Source organism: Pteropus alecto, unplaced genomic scaffold (assembly GCF_000325575.1).
Source record: "Pteropus alecto unplaced genomic scaffold, ASM32557v1 scaffold88, whole genome shotgun sequence".
In the NCBI taxonomy this organism is placed as follows: Eukaryota; Metazoa; Chordata; class Mammalia; order Chiroptera; family Pteropodidae; genus Pteropus; species Pteropus alecto.
The window spans coordinates 17,640,109-17,656,828 of NW_006494611.1; the positions used below are offsets into that span (position 1 = coordinate 17,640,109).

The 16,720-nt window shown below is 35.2% G+C and overlaps 1 protein-coding gene across 2 annotated transcripts in view; it reads left to right on the forward strand.

Moving 5' to 3' along the window:
• Window positions 1–16,720, forward strand: part of RNLS (renalase, FAD dependent amine oxidase) — a 243,391-nt gene that overhangs the window by 182,123 nt on the left and 44,548 nt on the right. Inside the window, exon 5 of one of the 2 annotated variants that reach the window (XM_006925976.3) lies at window positions 8,554–8,727. The exons of the other annotated variant lie outside the window; for it this stretch is intronic. Within the exon in view, the coding sequence (XP_006926038.1) occupies window positions 8,554–8,727 (174 nt within the window). The remainder of the gene's footprint in view (window positions 1–8,553; window positions 8,728–16,720) is intronic. 2 annotated transcript variants of the gene reach the window in all.

Here is a 16,720-nt window from a genome sequence, read left to right on the forward strand (position 1 = left end):
GGCATTTTCCAACCTTAATATTGTGGTTTCCAGATTTACTGTATATGTTCTGCAAAGAGAACAAGAAAACCAACTACATTTCTATTCTGAAATCCAAAAAGAAGCTTCCAAAGGATAAAATTGATAATAACCAGAGTAAAATCATTTTGTATCTCAGTCCAAAATCTATCCTAGACTCTACTAAATGTTTTGTTAAGAGGTGTTTTATAGTGACTGGCACAGAGCTGGGTGCATAGTGGACCTACAGTAAACAATGCTTGAGTTAAAGAGCCCATTCTTTCGGAAAAGAGCTCCTACCTTAAAAAAAAAAAAAAAAAGTTTATTTTTCTAATCCTGTGGTTAGAACTAGTTTCTATAGAAACAATTGACTATCATTTTGGTTTCACAAGACCTCCATCCACATAAAGAGAAAAGTGGGTACTGAGTTTGTAAAAGCAGCATAGACTTCACGTGATTGAGAAAAAGTCAAAGGCTGTTTGAAAAGCCAGCTACAGCCACATTGTATGGCTAAATTCTCTTTTTCAAAGGCCATTGGGACAGAGTGGCAAGAAGGCAGTAGAAGTAGAGATAAGGAAGAAAACATTGTCTTTTTTCCTTGGCAGATTATTCTTTATGATTATGGAGATGGGGAGACAGCAGGGATTAGAAATCTCTCCTGGATTTGTGATTCATCACAAATGCTGGTATCAGGGCACTAAGAATTTGTGCCTTTGCAGTACTGCAAAGACACGTTAGCATGAAATCTGCCCCCAGTATGGCAAGATTGCCTGCTCAATCATGGAAGCCTAAAAACTTGCTCTTAATGCCATATTTCCATCCTTATTGGAATCAAAGTATGATAAAGTCATGATCAGTTAAGTATTGTTATATTTTAGAAGCTTTAGGTGTCTTTATGTTCTTTTCTTCTATTTTCAATGCCACTTAATGCATTGATTCTTAGGGTCCCACAAAATTGGGGAAATATTAGGATAAACTTCTGTTACTTGTTATGAACCTAATTGCCCTAATATGCCTATGCTTTTTCATGCATTCTGATGACTTCCAAAAAACAGCTATGCATAGCAATTAGATGGAATGTACCTGTTAAAGTTTGTATTCAGGTAATGATTAGCATTCTCCCTCAACGCCTGAGTGTAAAACCAGCTTAATCCTAAATTTTTATCAAAATATTTTTATCAAGTGACCAAGAGACAATACAAAGAAACCCATTTTTTTGGCACCTTTTGTTTTTATACAATCCTGGGGTAGGATTAAGATTAAGAAAATGTAATGCCATCAATACTAGAGTAATAATGTGTTTTCATTCCTTTCAAAAGATAAATCTTTGAACATTCAGCATTCTAAATTAGATAGCTAAAGAATATCACAATTTATGTTACTTTTTCAAAAATTATTGTCTGCAATGTTTTTGGCATCTTTACTTTTCAAAGAAAAAATTTCTTGGCTTTTCTCTACCCTCTGTTCTGAAAAGTCAAGAGTGTTCAGTGTACTTTACTAGCCAAAGAGATGTCTTTGATTTAATAGTATCCTGATATGCTTGAATGTTAGGATGTTGCCTCTAAGGGCTTTTAGAAAAGTTTTTCTAAAGTACGACATACACGTAGACACCTCTAAAGGCTTTTAAAGTCCAGAACTATAATGTTAAGTTTTTCCAATACATTTATATATGCCAGACATTGTGCTGAGCACTTAGTATTACCTCATTTAATTTTCTTAACAATCCTTTAAGGCAGGCACTATTATGATTCTCATTTTACAGGAAAAAAAAAAATGCTTAGAGGGATTAAGCAACTTGACCAAGGTCACACAGATAAATGTCAGAACCAGAATTCAAACCCAAATTTTTCTGACTTCAGAAATGCGTCTCAGGATGAAAGAAATATTTCCCCAGGGAAATTCCACATAGATATATAACTGCTGAAGTCTGTCACCAATAAACTCTAGATTTATTGCTTGCCAAAACTGTTTTCGAAACTGTGCTTCCAGGCTTAATGATTTCTATACCTATAGAGTCCGAGTGAACATTCAATTTATTCCAGGTGAAATAAGACTGATTCTGTGATGGTTTTACATGAAAGAAATGACTCATGAATGGTAAAAGTTCAAACTCTGTATTGGCTTGCTAGGAGAACTATTTATGAAAAATGGGTCTTTCATCACTATTTCTACAGCCACTTTGAGTAAACGATAACAAGCTATTCTGGCTAAAATACTATTGACTTCATGTACCCACAGAACTAGATAGTCTAATGTGAGGACTTGAATTGGTGCATAAAATTTCTTGACATTCTTGGAATTCAACATGAAAGATGAAAGCAATGATAAGTAAATCAAGAGCAGCCAGTGTCCCCTGATACAGAGCTTAAATGCTTATAATACACATTAACTTCCTAACTTCAACCATCATACAGGTAGCAAATCAGGAATTTAGTAACTGTCTGTAATTGGCTGTAAACAACAAAACTTCTGGAGAGGGGTTAAAGCTTTGAGCACCAACTGTCAATGTGAGCAGCATTTATCATTAACTACAATATTGATAATGAATGTATTGTTAGTGCTAAAAGGTGCCTGTTTTACTATTAACATTGAAATATTTGTTTTCATTCCTCCAAAAAAGTCAGTGTTTAATGAATAAAAATATAGTTGAAAGCAGTACTTTGTTTACTTATGAAAACACAGACTTTCATGAATCACAAAATATTATCATTCACAATACTCTTAAGAGGTTGATCTCTGCCATTCTATAAGAGTAGAAGTTATCATGCTTTGTTTTAGAGTGCATTCCTAGAAGAAGCTTGAAGAAAAATATAGTTAAAATTTTTTTCAGTCAGGGTCCCAACAAGAAATAGATGGTATATTCAAAAAGGTTTTATCTGGAAGAATTTAATAAAAGGGCATTTTCAGAACTGCACTTAAGGTTAAGGCAACCAGCAAAAGATATTGTGGCACCTCAGGACAGCAACAGGAAGCGCCATGAGGGTTGGAATCATGGAACAAGAGCCGCCTGAAAGGAACTTTGTAGAGGAACTCAGCATTGCCAGCACCTGGCAAAGCAGGAAGGAGCAGAAGGAATCAATATTCTAGTCTCATGTCTTCTTCCACCGTGCAGTCTCTTGCCTATGCCTCTCATTGGCCAAAACCATCCAGAAACCAGAGATCCAGGGAATTCAGCCTATAGAGGAGGCAGTCACCTTGGGCACAGAGCAGAAGAGAGAAGGGCAAAGGGTACACCTGGAGGGGGGGCATGAATAATTAGCACAAATCAAGTTTTGGTCTCTAAGTGTTTAAACAGAAAAGAAAGGAAGTGAAAGAGAGAGGGAGGAAAGGAGAGGGAGGGAGGTGGGAAAGGGAGAGGGCACATGAGCATGAACAAGAAAGAAAGCAACTATGATTATCTACATAAATATCATAATATATACAATACTAAAAAGTAAACAGCACATAGGAAAAATTTATAACGTACAATAAATGGAGAATATAATACATCAGCCATTTTAACATATAACATGAAGAATCTAATAAACCAATTAGCAAAACGACATAAACAGATTGTCTCCAAAAGAGAAAATACATGTGGGCTAGTGGACGTAAGAATGTTTAGTATAATCAGTAGTTAAAGAAATAGATATTAAAACCAAAATAAGATCTGTTTTTTCCTATTATCAAGAAAAAGAAAAAGGTAATGCTTAATACGAGCAAAGATACAGTGAAATAGGTCTTGTGTATATTTTTAGTACAAGTATAAATTGGTGCAGTATTTCTGAAAATTAATTTAACAATAATTCCACTTTCAGGAAATAGAAATGTAGATAAAGATCTAGGCACAAGGATGTGCATAACAGCTTTAATTATAATAGACAAAAAAGGAAGTAAGTGTCCAACATTAATTGAATGGTTAAGCAAATTGCACAGCATTCTTTCCATCAGATTTTGTGGAGGCATTAAAAACCATGTTTACAAAGAGATTTTTTTTGTCAGGGTAAGCAAAAATGAAGTATGCCAAATTGTATGTACAATATGACCACAGCCATGTTTAAAGGAAAATACTAAAGGAAAAATGTCAAAATGTTAATAGTTGTTGTTTCTCTGGATAATGAGAATATGGTGATTATTTTTCCTTTTGCCTCTTATACTTTGTGTACTTTCCAAATATTCTAAAATGAGGATGTATCCATTAATATTTATTGAATTCCTATATCGCACCAGTCATTATTCTGGGACCTAGACACGCAAAGCTCATGAGGCACAGTCCTTGCTTCAAGTTACTTATAATCTGGTATCTTATTTTTATATTGTAACTTCAAAAAATTATAGAACAAGAAAGCTGTTGTTTATTTAACTAGAGTCGGTGAGTAGCATCCCATCAGTTTCTCATTTGATCTCTTCCCTCACACCACCTTTCCAAGCCCAGAGGCTTGGAATCCTGGCTGCTTCATCTTCAAAAATATATCTAAAACCCTATGCAAGGTAAATCAATAAAGCTTTCAGAAAAAATAAATAAAAAAATGTCTTTAAGGCCTTAGAGAAGGCAAAGAGTTCTTAAACAGGACACTATAAATGAAAAGAAAAAAGAAAAAAAAAATGGTAAATTTGTTTGCTCACTATAAATGAAACAAAATGGTTAATTGTACTAAATTAAAATTAAAACTATTCATCAAAACACATGATTAAGAGTAAAAAGGCAGGTCACTAAGGAGAAAGAAATTTTTACAATTCATATATGACTCATATCCAGAATATATATAGAGCTCCTACATAGCAATAAGAAAAAGGCAGACAACCCAAGAGAAAAATGAGCAGATTTGAACAGGCAATCACAAAAGGATAAAATAAACATTGAAAGGTTTCTAAATATTAGTCATCATGGAATGCAAATGAAAACCACAATGTGATATCACTACATTCCAAATTAAAAGGCAGATATTAGCCGATGTGGACAAAGATAAGGAGCAACTGAACTTTCATACACCTCAGGTGGGAATACAAATTGGTATAATCACTTTAGAAAACCACTGGACATCTACTAAAGCTGAATATAGGGAATCTCACGATCCAGGAATTCCAGTAATGGGTATATACCCAAGAGACACACATGCAGATATTCTTCTCTTTACATTTGTAGTTGCCAAAAACTACACACGATCCAAATGTCCATCAGCAGTAGAATGGATAAATACAGTTTAGTACACATGCATAAGGACTACTTTCCTGCGATGAGAATTAACTACAACTACATATAATAGCATTTATAAATACCACATGCATAATACCGAGTGAAAGAAGCCAGACACAAAGAGTACATACTGCATCAAAACAACTAAACTAATCTGTGGTATTAGATTCAGGATTACTGACAGTCCTCAGCAGGGAGTGCCTGAAAAGAGGGGAGAAGGTAGCTTCTGGGGTTCTAGTAATGATCTGTTTCTTAATCTGGCTGGTAATTATACTGGTGGGTTCCCTTTATGAAAATTCATGAAGGCATACTCTTTTATAAGTATGTTAAACTTCAATTAAAAATCACATCATATACAGTTATCTACATATGTGACATACATATATATACATACATGCACACACATATGTAAAATAGAATATAAATGTATTTACACACACACACATACACCATCCAAAATGTAACCACTCCTGACCTCTTCTACTGTTCTCTCCAGTCCAAGACTTCGGCAAAGTTCTTTGCCCTAAATCCTCTCTTGCATCCCTACAGTCTTCACCTATAGTCAGAATGATAATTTTTAAAACAGAAGCCAGGTCATATCTGCCCTTGGCTTATAACCAGTAGTAACTTCACATGTCAATCAGAATAAAATCCTCAGAGGAGATATATATTCCTGACAGCCTACATAAAATAGCCTCAGTACCCACACTTGTCACTTTTATCCCTTGACCCTGCTTTATTTTCTTTATAGCTCTCATCACCAACAGACATGTCATTTACTAGATTACTTATTTATAATTGGTCTCTCCACCACTAATATGTAAGCTACTTGAGAGCAGGGGCTTTATCTTTCTGCATTATGTCCCTAACATCTAGAACAGTGTACCTGGCATAAAGTAAGGAATGAATGAGTGAATGAATGAAGATAATCACCAAAAAACATAGAAAATAGAATGTCTATGTTTAGTCTACTTTTATAGGTTAGGAAACTAAAAGAATGAATTACATTAAGAAACAAAAAATGAAATTACTTGATGTTTTCGCAAGTATAAACCAGGTCTTCTTTTTTTCTCTCTCCCTCCCACACCCCGTTTCTTCTTCTGTCTTTCACCTACCCCATACCCACATATACACACATACGTGCACACGTGGGCATAGGTACAAGGAGAATGGAATAAGGACAATTCTCCTAATTTGTGGAAGTAAGAATGTAAACTACCTTGGTCAATACAATTTATAGCCACTCTACTTACGTCATCATCACAAAATATATTCTATATTATATATACATATATGCGTATAATTGCAGAGATTGTATAATCCTAGTGGCTCAGAATAAAATTAGAATGTCATCCATGTGAAGATTCATTATATTGGAATTAGGCATTTTGTATGAGCCTTGTTTTGTGTACATATGGCATATGATAGTACATAATATACATCATAGTAAAGAACCTATCATTTTTCTTGCCTAGAATATATGTACTTAGGACATAGGGTTGCTCTCTTTGGCACTTTGCATAAGAAAAATTTTCAACCAAAGTAAGACCATTTTGTTTGGTCCATCAACAATCAGGCACTGAAGATGCATTTTTTGAAAGTGAATATGTCCAGAAATTGAGATTGTTTCAGTCAGAAGTCTCACCTCCCTGTTCTCAGAATGAATTGTAGAGCCCCTAGTGGGCAACGGTGTTTAATTTTTTTTTTATATATATATAGATATCAATTACTTTTTCAAAGGGCTGACCAGTGGGATTTGTCACTTGGCAGATTAAAAACGAGCTAAATGTGCAAATGTGCATGTGGGAGGAGGGGAAGTTCCAGTTTGGTTGTCAATCTAGTTGACCCTTCACTTCTGGTTAAAAAATTTTTTAAAAAAGGAGTTTTTGTACCTTTCAGTTACTTAATAGCTGACGACACAGTTTTGTTGGTTTGTTTTTTATTTGAAAAAAAAATGGGAAACTTAGTGATAAGACCCCAATATGTGCTCAACTGCTACTATTAGTCTTCTTCACTTCCTCCCTCTCAGAAAGCAGTTAAGCATAACATCAAGCCATAACTTTAAGAATGGATTAGATAATAAAATGAAGCCCAAGATACATTGAGTGTAACGAGGCCAATGTCAGAAGATCATTTGTTCATCAAGTAGTTAATGTCTTTTAATAAGCAGAAAATGATGGTTAAAAGGAATGACGGCTTTTACTTTTAAGTGAGTGCAAAATAACTGTTAATGTCTGAGGAGAAAGCAATGCCGAAGTTCATTTTGAAGCTGACTTACAGATCAGGAGGGCAAAGTGTGAAGTAATGAGGACATGTGCATAACTCCAGTTAGGAATTGTGGCTTCATCTTAACCCTATGTCTTGAAAGTTGTATAACCTAGGGCAAGTTAACCACTCTGAATCTCAACTTCCTAGGGACGTAAAATGGGATGGTGAAAACACCTATCTTTCAGGGCTTTTGTGAAGATTACATGAGGTCTTAGATCCAAAAATGCTTTGTAGCCAAGAATATGTGGTGATAATGTATAGGATTATTACTGTGCTTAAATAATTCATTGACTACCCTTCTTGCCTTCTCTCTACCTCTTAAAGTCAATTCTCTAAGGTTTAGCTAAAGTTAACTAAAGTAGCTTGACCAATGTCACATATCTAGTAAGTGGCAGTCAAGATTGGAACCCAAACCTGACTAATTCTTTTTCCTTTGTTAATTATTAACCTCTTACATTTTAACTGACTTTGCATGTCTGTGTTTGTCTTTCTATCCCTTTATACTTTGTCCTTGATATGCCTGTAATGAGTAGGGTAGAGGCCTATAACAAAGATGACTAAGGTGTGGTCCCTGTACTTAAGGAACTATTATAATCCATTGGCAGGAAGATAGATGACAGGCCAAAGATCTCTAAATAATATGGAAGAATTTAAGAGATCCGTAAGGGATGGAGCATCAGTCTCCTCATCTGTCACATGGGAATAATACTCTACCTTACAGCTGTTGTTAGGATAGATTGAAATTCTTGTGTCAAGTGTTTGTCAAAGACTGTGACTCATAGTAAGTGCTCAGTATATGGAATCTATAATGTTGCCAGTCCCAGGATAATAACTAAGATACAATGCTAGAAAAGCAACTTGGCACCAGATTTTGAGAGCACTGAATGGCAGTCTAAATAAAGAGTTCGGTAAAAATAATTGTGCCAAGGTCAGTAATCATTCTGAAAGGAAATGAGAGTTGATGCTATGTCACATTACCTTTCAAAACTGATCGTAATTGAGATGGAGTTGGTGAAAACAGTTGGAACTAGTTTAAAGGAGATATTTATTTGATATACTAAAAAGAAAGATGATATTTTCAAGTTTGATGCCCTATACTTTTTCTTTCGTAGTAATTAGTGAATGCCAACGGCAGGAACTGGAGTCTGTGAGCTACTCTTCTCGCTACGCTCTGGGCCTCTTTTATGAGGCTGGCATGAAGATTGATGTCCCTTGGGCCGGGCAGTACATCAGCAGTAATCCCTGCATACGCTTCATCTCCATTGATAACAAGAAACGCAATATAGGTCAGTACCCCCATTATTTCCCTTAAATACAGTAACAATGGTGGGTGTAGATCATGAAAAATGCTGTTTAATTGAGTGTTGCCATTCTGCAAAGAGCAAGCATTTAACTCCAAGCCACAGGGGATAAAATTTAATGTCACATTTGGCCAATAATAAAATACACAGTGAAACCAGCAAAGTTTTTCAGAAAATCATTCGCCACATGGTTTGTATTACTGAGTTTATGAAAATAGTGTCAAAAGGTTTAAGATTTCAGAATGTCCCAATTTCTATTGCTTTAACATGGATCTATCTATATACAAATGTATCTCTCATCATTTGTTTCATAGTGAAGTTTGTTTTTTGTTTGTTTGGTTTTGTTTTTAAAATTTGATAAGCGCTGCTCTTGTTTCTAGTTTGCAGACTAGGAAAAAAAGGGGGAGTGAATTTTATGATGTTATGAAAATCCCTCACTTTAATATAATTGTATTTAATTTTTGTCTGGGAGACTACATTAAATTATTTTGTATACAATGTAACTAAATCGATAGGTAAAATGTTTCATAAGAGCTTTATTAGAATAGGATAAAATCAGCACTCTACTCTTTTTGTTGAAGTTAGTTATAAAAATTAGACTTGAACTGGAAGAATAAACATAACTGGTTCATTTCAGACATAAAGGTGGAAAGTGTATTCTTATTCGTAGGATTGTGGTGATCCCTGAGATACTGCTTTTCATGGAATAAATTATAATCTAAAATGACTAAATTCTTTAAAAGAATTGTCATTTCAATTTGTTACAGTGTTTTATGGTGCAGTGATGGCTTCATCGAGCCATTAGTTTGAAGTCTTGCTTGATAAAATCACCAACTAATGTCTCGTGGCTTGCCAGAACTTTATAATGATAAAACTGGGCTGCAGTATGGTTTTATATCAGAGTGCATGATCTTAAAAAAATGTTTCTTTTATAACTTAAAACTCCCTAAGGGCTAGACTGTTTATGTTAACATGATACCACATATATGTACAATCAGCAGTTCATGAAATGCCCTGTAACAGCAATAGACTAACCATTTTTAACTCTACAGCTACTTTGTTCTAAGGAAAGGAAAATAGCCCTTGATCTTCTCATGTTATACATCATGAATTACACATTCTCTTTTGTGTATTGCTTCATAAGAAATGATATCTGTTAGATGTATGTAGTAATTTGTAATGGAAAAAACAAGTTAGACTTGTTTAAATAATGTAAGGACATTTGTTGCATTATCGACTATGGACTGAATTGTATCCCCCCAAAATCTATATGTTGAAGATCTAACCTCCAATATGATTGATTATATTTGGAGATAGGTCTTTTAGGAGGTAATTAGGGTTAAATGAGGTCATAAAGGTAGAATCTTAATCCAATAGAATTATTGGCCTTATAAAATGAGGAAGAGAGAGAGAGCTCTCTTTCCATCCTTATGCACACACCGAGGAAAGGCCATATGAGGATAGTGAGAAGGTGACAAGGTGAGCGTTCTGCGAGCCAAGAAGAGAGTCCCTACCAGAAACCAAATCAGTTGGTACCTTGATCTTGGACTACCCAGCCTCTAGAGCTGAGAGAAATAAATTTGGGGTATTTAAGCCACCCTGTCAATGGTATTTTGTTATCACAGCCCAAGCCGACTGATACATGATCTAAGAGGAAGCAGTTGGGGGACTTCAGGATTGGTTAATTTAAGAACTGGGCAATATCTTTTAGGACATTTATCTTTCTCTGCTCTCTTTCACTCTTGATGTAGCAAAATGGGAATAACAGTTGGAGTCACATCCGGGCCCAACAACATGCTTAGGAAGAAGAGGGACTATTACTGTCTCTGTCCCTTTCTAAGAATCAAGAAAATCTTTCCAGAAACTGTTCAGCTGACCTGATTTAATCTTGTATCTTCTGGGTCAGAATTTGGTTACTCAACTAGTCTGAAACCAATCACAAGAAGCAAGAGAGGTGGGACGGCCTTGATGAGCCTAGATGAATTAAGATCTCCTAGAACTGGTATTAGGATAATCTTTTCAGTCCTATGCGGGTAGATACCTGAATAAAGTAGGGTTTTGTTAGGAAGAAAAAAAGTAGTGGATGATGGGTTGGCAACAAATAATGCCTATTATCTTCAAGTAGAGTCACATCTTATGTGGGAGGTAAAGTTCTAAAGTTGGCACATAAAGAGAAGAATTGTGCATATTCAAAATCTGAAAATCCCTTAAAACTACATGACATTTTGGAGAGTGACGTAACTTTCAGTATATTCAGTATTTTTCCAACATTCAATAGATCTCATTTTCTTTGGTAAGGCCAGATGAAATAGTTGGTTTGCATTTATAGGGCAGAGTGATATTTTCTACTATGAAAGGCACATAGGAAAGAAAGAAATAGCAGTCATACCTCCTAACATTAAGTTCTCTGTACAAATGGAGTGAGTTGGTGGGTGAAAGCACTTGTATTACACAATGCAGGAACAATTTATAAAATTAGAGTTATGCAAATTTGAAAGAGCACAACATAAAAATGTTAACAAATTCTCTCATGATTGACAGCATTTGAAATAATAGAAATACAAATAAATTTTTTAATATTAACACAGAATTTTAAAGCTGGAGGGATAGGTGAATTGGAAGCCATGTTTTTGCTACGGCCCATGGTGTTGCCACTTCAGGCAGCAAAGAAATACCTGCATTTCTGTGTCAGTTTTATGGAAAATTAATCTTAGATTATGCAAGTTTTAAATTATGGGAGGCCTCCAGTAATGGTGTTCCCTAACATCAAATCTAACTGCCTTGCGTTTGAACTTTCTTCTCATTATCTGGGGCCAGAAAGCTAAGTGTGTCTGGTTGAATCCATATCATATAAATGTTCATATACTGTAACTCCACTGTTTTTTATTGATATTGATATTTAACTAGACCAGTAAGTGTTGTCTCTTTATGTCATTAACACTACCACACACTCACCCTTTATTGGGGTGTTTGATAGAATCAAGAATTAATACTGTAATACGCAGACCCAACCAACAAAGGAAAACATTTGTGTTCTCTCAAGGAAGGGCAGCAACAAGATAGACAGAGGCTGGCAGAGTTGAGTCTACAAAATACAGTCTGTTGTTAAGTCTTAAAGAGAGCTAAAAGATTAAGGATTAGTGGTCCAAACAAGGCAAAAGTCAAAGAGTAATCATTTGTTAGCTGTCAGAAACAGGCAATACATGCAGAAAGCCACAACCAGAACCAAAGTCTCCTTAGACAGAGGGGTTAACTTCCAAGATGAACTAGACCCAACTTCAACTACCAATAGTTATGGATATGACCCAATATACCTAGGTTTATATTTCCCAAAATGTGTTTAATGGAACACCAGTTTCTTGAGATACTCTATGGGAAGTGGCTCTGTCATCAAATAAGTTTGCAAAATGTTGCTGACTTTACCCCTATTTTGGAGAGCCTCAGGGCATATTATCCTGTTAAAAGACATTCCTATAGATTCCTTCTCACTTTGTTTAATCTGGAATTTCCCAAATGTACTTGACCATGGAATATTTTATTTGGGCATCACATTTAATATTCCACAGAAATGGTTTCCCAGACACACTTGAGAAACCATGACTTGATGTTACCTTTGTGCTTCAGTTCTGGGTGGGAATTATAGGTCAGATGATGGAGGTGGGGAAGTTTGGTACTAGAGATTTTTTTAGAGATGGAAGAAGCCCTGTTGCAGATAAACTCAAAACTTGGTGAGATTAAAATTGGACACAATTTTTGTTGAAATAAAGTCTTTATTATTAATGTGGATAATTTTATAAAATATTAATAAGATTGTCAAAGTGGGAACAATTTGGACTTTAAAAGACCCAGATTCAAATTCTGAAACATGTTAATGATATGATCTTGTATGACCCTTGTAATTGTATATAACATTAGTTCTTAAAACAAATTCCCCCAAAAAATTTTAATGGGGTGAACATAACAGAAGTTAATTTCTTGCTCACTTAGCCCAACCAGGTGTTTATGAGGTGATTCAGAGACTCAAAGGCCTTTTGACTCTGCCAACTTCATCAGCTGGTCTACAGAGTCACTGTGCTCATAGGCATCAAATTGGTGGATAAGAAAGAGAAGGGATGAGAGCACATGGGATAATTTAAGGGCTAGACCTAGAACGGTGCACATCAGGAGTGCTCACCTTCTTTTGGTTAGAACAGTTATGTGGCAACACCTATTTGGAAGGGAAGCTGGAAATGTACCTACCTATGCATGTGGGAAGAATAAAAAGTGTGTTTGATAAACATCTAGCCAGTTTTTGCTATAACGCTTAGCATAGGTCTTTCTGTGAAAGAAGCAAATTAGACCTATATGATTGATAATAGATTTCAACGCAAGTAAAAATCATTCAACAGGTAGTCGTCACCTAGGGCAATGACTAAGAATGAATCTAAGGCTAGGTCTAGACTCAGCAGAAAAGGATTCTGCCAACCATTAGCAATGTGGCGGGCATAGGGAGTAAAGCCACAAATGAAATACATTTATCTCCTCTGTAGGAAAGCACTCGTGTGTTTCTCCTTTGCTCTCATCCGACTACCACACTCACAACATTTCTAACACCAGACATATGGGTTTTTCACACATCAAGCAATTCTGTGACACCAGCTGGGTATCTTACAATTCAATTTAGTTTTGACATTATCTGCCTGGGGTTAGCATCAGATTCCATAGTCTAAGGGTTCAGTTTCACAAGACTGTCCCCACTTCAGATGCCAACTGCAAGTCCCAGGTTGCCATCTGTACTTCTAACTGACTAGCTATACACGAAGCTTCTCATGACTCCTCCCTGGGTTCAATAACTTACTGGAATGGCTCACAGAACTCAGGGAAACATATCTACATTGTTGTAAAATAAAGAATATGATATAGGAAACAGATAAACAGCAAGATGAAGGTGAGATCCAGAAGAGTCCCAAGTGCAGGAGCTTCTGTCCCTGTGGAGTTGGGGTGCACCACCCTCCCGGCAGGTGGAGTGTTCACCAACCCAGAAGCTCTCCAAACCCCAAATTATTCAGATTTTTGTGGAGGCTTCATCCCGTAGACATGATCGATCATTAATTCAATCTCCAGCTGCTCTCCCCTTCCGGGAGGATGGGGATAGGGCCTGAAAGTTCTGAGTTTCTAACATGTCCTCTTTTATCTGGTAACCAGCCCCAGTCCTGAAGCTATCCTAGAGCCCACCAATGAGTTGCCTCATTAGAACAAAAGACTCTCCTATCACCCAGGGAATCCCAAGGGATTTAAGAGCTCTGTGTCAAGAATAAGGATCAAAGACCCAATATTAGAACAAAAGATGCTCCTAGTGCTCATATCACTTCGGAAATTACAAGGGTTTTAGGAGCTCTGTGCCAAGAACTGAGGGGAGATATACATAGATCTCTCCAAAGATTTTAAATTTGGATTCAGACTGGCCAGGAGTCAAACTTCCTACATTCAGCTCAGTTTACCACTTACTCATTGCGTGAATTCGGATAATTTTTTTAAACTGCTTACTGATTAATAAGATGAGGATTATGATACCAAACCTAAAAGCGTTGAGGACAAAATGGTTTAAACATATAAAGAACTTCGATTGCACTTAGTAAATATTAAGTCTATTGATTTTACCTATTATTATATTTAGTAATTTTAGCCTTTAATTTGGGTATTATATTTTTAAAACAAAGGGCATAAATAATAAAGCTTAATTTAGGTAAATGCAATCCTGTTACCAGTACAAATAGGAGTCAGGAAGGCTTAAATAAAATGTACAAATTACTCTGAAAATTATTAGTCAGAATTTAGCATCCTTCTCTGTTCACCATCTGGAAGAGTATTAATGATCAGTAAAAGACCAATAGGCAGCAATCTGAGGAGATTAATGTAATCTCCAACTCTGGAAATATAATGGCCAATACCATACCTGCATAGCTTTCAATATCTCATCAAAGGAAACAATCTAACTCATCCAAAAAGAAAACAAACCAGTGAACAAACTTTTTCATCACATGGAATTTTTACTTACAAGGATTTTATTGTTAGGATCCTTGAGTAACAAACACAAACATAATGTATATTGCCTTTAATAGCTGTTTCACAAAAGATGCAGAAATATTATTTCTTTTGGCTGTTTATTGCATCAACTCTTTGTAAAAGACAGCAGCATAATGTGAAATTCTGTGAATAATTGAGATGGGCTTCGGGCCTTAAATCCAGTCACCTTGTGTTCACTTAAGGGAATTTCTGATTATTCCAATTAAGCAGATAACCGTGGAATTGCAAGACAAAATGGCCTGCTTTAGGATTTAAAAAAATGTGGAATTATTTGTCCAAAAACTTGCAGAAAATGCAGTCCAGAGAGATAACACTTTATAAGTAGAACAAAAACAAAAACAAAAAATGAGGGAGAAGGAAAAAAAAGGGGTAAAGGAAGCCAGGAGGAAAGGAAAAGAACTATAGGTATGAAAAAACTGTCAAGTTTCCAGTTCAGGCTTTTGTTTTAAGGTGCCAAATCTGGAAGCAGAGCTCTCAGATAAAATAGCATTCATCGTCTTAAAATAATAAACAGTAACCAGTTACGAAGTTAAACAATTCATGATATTGTCTTTTGAATAATAGATATAGTCATTTGTAATCAATTTATGTAATGATGCTGTCCATATAAATCTATTAAAACAATTTAATAAATAGAAACAAATCAATTACAAATTGCCATCTTGTTACACTGATACCATAGAATGTCACATGATTGTAATATCAAAATCTTGGGATAATCTCAAATATATATGTGTATGTATACATATATAAATGTACTTATTTAAAATATGTGTATATATATAGTATATAAAATAAATATACATTTGTTGTCATTTAAATTAATAAATACAAATTATAAAATAGACTAATCTTATTTTACATAATATTTGTAGCTTCTTAAAACAAAAACGAGCTTTCTTTAGAAAATGAAATAACTCAGCCATTTTGTAAGGGGAACATTTGCACACAAAGTAAAAACAAATAACGGATCCCTTTCAGCCTCTGGTTTCCCTATCAAGCTATTCTCAATGGGAAAGATTTACATCTAAAATAACACTTGTCCTCCCACTTGCCAAGCAAGTTAACTCAGTATGAAAATCAATGCCAGAGATGGAGGGAAAGTGGAAAATCAGCTAAATATGTAACATCAAAAATAAACTTTAAAAATATTCTATGGAGCATATAACTGGGGAAAAAAATGTCTTATGGAAGCTCCTTTCAGAAAAATTGAATTAAAAAATATTTGATTTATATGTTTTGAATTCTCAACTTATTCAGTTGAACAATTATTTATAAATCTGTATTGAATGCCTCTGTGTGCCAGGCACTATAAGAACCAAGGATTCTATAGTTCTTGCCCTTGTAAAACATAAAGTTCCATGAAGTCTATTCAGATGAGAATTCTGAAGGAAATAGATTCCTGAGGTTCTGTTGGACTAATGACTTGGAGTTAAGTAAGAGTTCTCATAAATATAAATGGATGCACTGATAAATACAATATAGAGAGCATTAACTCGCATCTCTAATCAAAAAGAGGAAGAGTCGTGTTGCCTCGTGATAATATTATGAGCTTTTAAAAGAACACTTAAGACCTTTTGTCAACATGAACCCAATAATCTTTCTTTTGGTGAAAAAATGAAAGATGGGGACGATGGGACATTTAAATCCATAAATAAATCAGAAACTTTAGTATGGCTCATTACTTAACTTTCTTCTGGGACTGCTAAAAAGTTCAATATAATTGCATATAATTCATGAAATGTCCAAAAAGCAGTAAGCAAAAGGGTAAAGAGAGGCAAATTGCTTTGCCTAAGTGTACAGCTGCCTGGCATTTCTGTAACTATAACCAATTTCAAATCACAGATTTATATAACATCCACACTAAGAAGTGAGTCTTAAATATTAACTACTCTAACTCTCTTTTTGTGTC